General features: G+C 34.1%; 1 protein-coding gene across 1 annotated transcript; it reads right to left on the bottom strand.

The window, feature by feature from the left end:
• Positions 1-2,677: 2,677 nt before the first annotated feature.
• LOC113736498 (probable aldo-keto reductase 2) lies at positions 2,678-6,073 on the bottom strand. The gene is made up of 5 exons (XM_072084752.1): positions 5,697-6,073; positions 4,735-4,935; positions 3,989-4,161; positions 3,810-3,912; positions 2,678-3,284 (listed from the first exon to the last, which is right to left on the bottom strand). Exons 1-5 carry the CDS (start codon positions 5,916-5,918, stop codon positions 2,946-2,948), a joined length of 1,038 nt encoding a protein of 345 aa, XP_071940853.1. The 5' UTR covers positions 5,919-6,073; the 3' UTR covers positions 2,678-2,945.
• Between the last annotated feature and the right edge of the window lie 222 nt (positions 6,074-6,295).

Below are 6,295 nucleotides of genomic sequence, written 5' to 3' on the forward strand. Positions count from 1 at the left end.
GGTTGTGGTGTAACCTACCATCATTATTTGAAAAAAATGATAGGTTCCATGAAATAGAGAGAATAAAAACAAATCTTTTAAATATTCAGTATTGTAATGTGTTTTTTTTTTTTCTATTTTGCATTCATGCTTTTTCAGAGTTGTAAGATTAAATAATATTATTGGTTTGCAAAATATTATATTTTTCAATTTGCAAGTCTATTTTATATTAATGATTTTTTAGAGTTGTAAAATTAAATAATATTATTGATCTGAAAAATGTTGTATTTTTTGATTTGTAAGTGTAAGTCCTTTTCTTTTTCTTGGAAGAAAGATATGCTACATTGTAAATCTAACCCTATGCTACAGGATAACTGATCACTGATTAACCATTCGAATTGAGGTAGGGTATGGATTATAGTTTGGTATCAGAACATCAAGTTATGGTTAGCAAAATTGCAAATGAACTGATTATTTGATCCATGAACACTCTTAATTTGTATACTTAAGATCGTATTCAAAAAAGTATTAAATATAATTACATGAGAAAAGTATGAGAACATTACCAATTTGTTCTGCTATAACTATGTTAACAGGCATAGGTCTTGCGTAGCAGGAACAGATTCTTCAAATGAATCTGCATAATTTTAATAAAAAATGAACATTATATCATGAACAGTAAATATATAAATAAGAGGTATAAGCTATATTAATAGAGTTGAAAATACAAAGGTAATGGTTAATTATGTGTTAAAAATAATGGAGATGGCTATCAAATTTGAGGAGAGGTAGAGTTTCCATTTCTTTGATCTAGAAATGCATTAAAATATATATTGAACTAAGAATCAATAGTTTTTGTATTTGTTTTAAGTGTAATAATGTAATATATTTTATGAGAATTGTTAACCAAAGAAATACAATAGTTAAAGAAGAAATAGCATCAACAGTTAGATATACAATTGTATTGTAATCAAATGAAAATTACGTACCAATAGAATTGTTGTTCTTGTTTTTATTAACGAAAAGATGACAAATGAGCAAATGGGGTAATTTGGTTGAAAGAATGAACCGTGGGATGCTATGTCTTGGAGGAGTTTTAATTAGAGTGAAATTCTTAAATTGGAGTGGAAAACGTGGTGGTGATATGGTGATTTTTTTCAAATGTGATTGTAATTTGCAAAGCTCATTTGTAGGGGTGGTTATAGGATTAGTTTAGTGATAAAGATTTCTTAATTATAAAAATGTAAGATTGTATTAAAATAGTATACAAATAAGCATTTGTCTGTAATTAAGGAGTAAAAAGGACTTAAAGTATAAATAACAAACTATAAACTGTTTATGAAGTAGACAGTGGGAAAGTTTTAAATTTTAAATTTGACTGGTGATAAGATTGATTATAAACCACTACTTTTTATGTATTAAAATAAATAAAAATTCTAAAAAAAAAGAATGGAAAGTTTAGAAGTCATTGAGAGGCTCTCTACTAAAAATCCCCTTGCAATACATACAGATATAGATAGTTAAAGTGTATAATTGAATTTATACCAGACATAGTGGAAGTTTTGGAGTTGTTAGAGGAGTAAGGTACACAAGCCATTTGTATTACCATTTAGCCTTGATGAAAACAGGTGGCAAGAATAGAGTTCTCAAGAGCAAAGTTTATTCATGAATATTTTATAAGATCGATACCTAACCTTGAAACAGGCACTTACAATAAGATTTTTGAGGAGTATTTTGGATGTGATTCATTACAATATATTTTAAAAGATGCCACAGCACAGTTTGACTCTGTGGGTAACATTTGCTTACAACGCTTGCTTTCAAAAATGGAATTCGATATTTTCAGAATTGACTTAAACCAATGGGTCAGGAATTAATTTTATATACAATAACATTGTATATATTATTACAATTGAATAAATAACACATATGTAAAATTTTAATTTCAAACTCAAATTAAAAAAATCACTATCAGTGCATAAAAGATTAATTTATAAATTAATAAAAAAAAATTGTGTTAGCGTAGATAACCCCATTCATTTTCATATACTTCGTCAAAACGCAGCTAAATTAAGTGAAATAAGCTTCACATGTATGGATGTTGATTTCAGTTTATTTGCTTATCACAGTTTCGTGCCAAATAATAGTCCCTTAAGGAGAATGATAAGCTGATCTTTAGCTAACAAAATCATCCTCAAATGCAACCTAGATGATTCAGATGCTGGAATATGACGACTGGAGAACATTAAGTTGGGAATTGACTAGTAGTTGTCAAACTTGAAAATAGACAGACTTGCTGCAAGGATTTATAAAAGTGTTGTAAATCATAAAGAACCCTGAAAATGTACAAGAAAATGCCACCTCCCTCCAACAGATACATATGTATGTATGTACATATGTATGCGTATGTATATGTGTACGCATGTGTGTAGTCCGATTGTAGGTACTGCATGTTGTCTCGGCTGGTTAATTAGTCCAAAGAAGATGAAAGACACGAGGTTAATGGAAATCAGACAGAATGAACAAACAGTCCTGTCAATTTTCGTCCGTATAACATATTAAGGCAATCATTCTCTAGAATTAGTCACTGCCCTGTCTTTAAAAGACGTATAACATTTAGAATATATTTGAATATGTTTGTTGGGCAACAATTTCTTAGCAATCCTCTCTCGGATAATTGTAAAACTGCTGGAGGACATCACTGCAAAATACCATAAATAACAAGCACACAAAACCAACACAAGTTGAATTACAGAAGCATCGCATACTGTCTATATCATTAGCAACATAGATTTGCCTAATTCAAAAAGACAAAAGTATCTTCTCCACAGCCTGCTGATAAGTAGAATTAGTCAAATAGGTATGCCTCCTCACAAACATTATTCATCCAAATATTCTAGCATTTGGATTCATTTGACCACACTCTCAAGATAATATCAACACCAAACTCAGATGGATTCATATCTTTACTTAGCTTTCCAGGAAGACAAAGGAGGGGTCTCAGAGTTTATCCATGTAGTTCCCATGGAGACATGCCTATCACCCTTAACCACATCAGCGGAAGCATAGGACTCAAGTTCAGCCATCTCCTCTCGTGTTAATTTTACTGATAGAGCTCTAACATTCTGGTTGAAGTTCTCCTTCTTGGTGGTACCAGGAATTGGAACCACGTCATCTCCTTGATGATAAACCCAAGCCAAGGCCAGCTGTGCTGGGGTGCATCCTTTCTTTGCTGCCATTTCACTAACCCGTGCAAATATTTTCTTGTTTTCCTCCAGGTTTTCTGGTTTCCACCTTGGGAAATTCTGCAGCCAAAAACTGCACTTCATCAGGAATGGAACTAATTCTAAAGAGTCGCAAAAGTTAAATCATTAATCCTGTAAAAAAGAAATGAGTGGCCATTCAGATTATCATACAACACAAGGACAAAGATTAGGAGACCATTAGCATCTGCAGCGAAAAGCTGAAAATCTAGAGAAAACCTTAAAAGTAAGGACTGCCTCCTCCCTCTTCCCAATCCAATGACAAAAGGGGGAATAAGATGTCAAAACACACACGTGCGCGGCAGAAACATCTCTTATGGACAAGAAAACGCATGGTACATCCAAAAATAAGATGAGATGTTACTATGCTGCAGATAAATAATCTAAATTAGAAAATCTTTTGCTCTATGCATCCTCTTTTACCAACCATCTACTAGCTAACTTTCCCAACTCCATTGAATACAAAAGTGAATAAAATCAGATCTGGTGAAAAGTGAAAAGGGCAATGAATCATGATATGGTGAAAATATACTCATAAGATCAGAATAAATTGTTCAGTACACCAACCTTACGCATGTCACCCTCTGCCAAGTTGTCAAACAGTTGTGGTCCTGCAGAGAAAAATCCGCGTCCAAGAGGGCTGTAAGGGACAATGCCAATACCAAGCTCTCTGATAATGAAACAGGAAAGTAAACAGAGTCATTAATATCCTCCAAACCAATTGTAACCGCACAAAATATTTCTACCTGCATGTTGGAAGAATTTCTTCCTCCAAATCTCTTGACCACAATGACCATTCTAACTGAACAGCTGTTATAGGATGAACAGCATGAGCCCTTCTGATTGTCGAAGCAGAGGCCTCAGATAGACCTATGTATTTAACTTTACCCTCTTCAACAAGTTTCTTCATCTCTCCAACCTGGCTCAAAAAATTCCCAAAGGAATCAAAGACAAGCATGTTCATTTTTTAGGTAATCATAAGACATGGCAGGCATCAGAGATGAACATCAACCAAGCACAACTGAAATTAACACCATTAAAGCAGCCAGATATGTACTCCAAAAATCTTAACAGCTCTTGCTCTTAATTTTCCCTCCCAAATTTAGGTCAAATAATCATGGACAAGGTTTCGTTGGAAAGCACAAACAGGCTAAAAGCCAACAGATGAGCCTTTAAAATATAGCAGTTCTTTTACGATGACCAATATAGCTAAAAGTGAACATTTCAAAGAATTCATACCAATATTACTTTATACAAATCATAATTGCAGTAATGTTGAAACATATGGCAGTTTAAAATATGACAATTTTTTAAAATATGGCAGCTTTTTTATGTCAGTTACTGCTTTCTTGAGAAAAAGCTTTACAAAATCAGTTGAAAAACCCGTATTTTGTAATCAGGATTATTCAATCTAGCAATTGTAATTTCAAATGGTTAAACCCATAATACCAGGTAAAAATGGCATTAGAGTGGCATAGAAAGAACAACTAACCGTGACTTCAATGGGAACACGAGTATCAATACGATGAGCATAAAAAAGATCAATGCATTCTACATCAAGCCGCTTCAGGCTGCCCTCACAACAAGCTCGCACATACTCTGGATCACCACGAATGTCCGTTTTCCCATCCTTTTTTCCAATGCCAAACTTGGTTGCTATCTGCACTTTCTCTCTGTATCCTCCTTTCAAAGCCTACACCCAATTTAACCGAATTATAATACTTATCAGTTACCATATCTGAAAGGGCAATCAGAATTCAACCCTCATTCAAGGATAATGCAATAAGCTTAACACTCAAAGCTACATCCAATTTCAACTGAGCATTTCTTTAAACCTACACCATCATTCAAAACACAAATAATAAAAGTTCAATAAAACTCCCAGGACCGTTTGCTTGCTCTACAGGTACTATTCTTAAACAACTAAACATTGTCAGATCTATGCCAGGTCAACTTCTACGGCTATCCAGCAACACAAACCAGAGCTGATATATATTTTTTCTACGGAAAACCAAAAACCCAAAAGCGAACAGTTTAAAACTGAGGACTTTGAAAATGCAATCGATGCATTTCCTTCAAAAAAAAAAAAAAAAAACACCATCCAGGGAAAAACCATTTTCCGGAAGCAACAACCATTTCAAGAGTAAAATACAACATTTTTCTGAACCGATTATTACATATTACATAACCTAGAACATCATTTTAAAAAATTTTAAAAAAATTTGCCCAAAGATTTAAGTGCTGGAGTAAAAAGCTACCGACGACCAAAAAAATACAAGCTCCCAAACACAACGTACAACACTCGGTACTTTCCCATATACAAACTGAAATCAAACAAGTAAATATCATTAAACAGAGTTAAATTGATCTAAGCCAAGAATACAAATCCAAATTCAAATTTGGAAACAATTAATTCTGCAGTAAATTCAAATCGTAAGCTTCTTTGTCTTATACCTTGCCGATGAGGATTTCGTTCGTGTGAGGTCCATAGACGTCGGAGGTATCAAGGAAGGTGACTCCAGAATCGACAGCGTAGCGGATGAGTTCGATCATATCTGGCTCGGGCTTAGGCGGGCCGTACATGTACGACATCCCCATACATCCCAGACCTTGTTTCGACACTTCCAAGCCCTGGGAGCCCAACTTGGTCCTCGGCACCAGTGGTAGAGACGCCATTTTCGAGCAGTAGTTTCTCACAGCTTCACAGCTTCGATTCTTCCACTTCTTCGGGCCGACGATTGAAAACAAGATTTGAAGTGAAGATGTTTAAATAAATAGGAGTGGGAAGAAGAAAGGAGGCCAGAGAAGTGGTGGAGTTTCATCACTGGTACAGGTAGGAAAGAGGAACGAAATTCTTGCGTCATTGCTGAAGTAAGGTTTGGACCTCAGAATCATATTAAACTCGGTCCGAAAAAGACCGATCGAAAAGGTGGATCAACGTGTCACTAGTTCAATCATTAGATAAGTGATTGTACTGGTGAGTCACTAAATTTATTTAAATATTATATTTTATAATTTTTTATATAAGATATATGATATAAATTGTAATAAAT

The sequence above is a fragment of the Coffea arabica genome, chromosome 3e (assembly GCF_036785885.1).
Source record: "Coffea arabica cultivar ET-39 chromosome 3e, Coffea Arabica ET-39 HiFi, whole genome shotgun sequence".
Classification (NCBI taxonomy): Eukaryota; Viridiplantae; Streptophyta; class Magnoliopsida; order Gentianales; family Rubiaceae; genus Coffea; species Coffea arabica.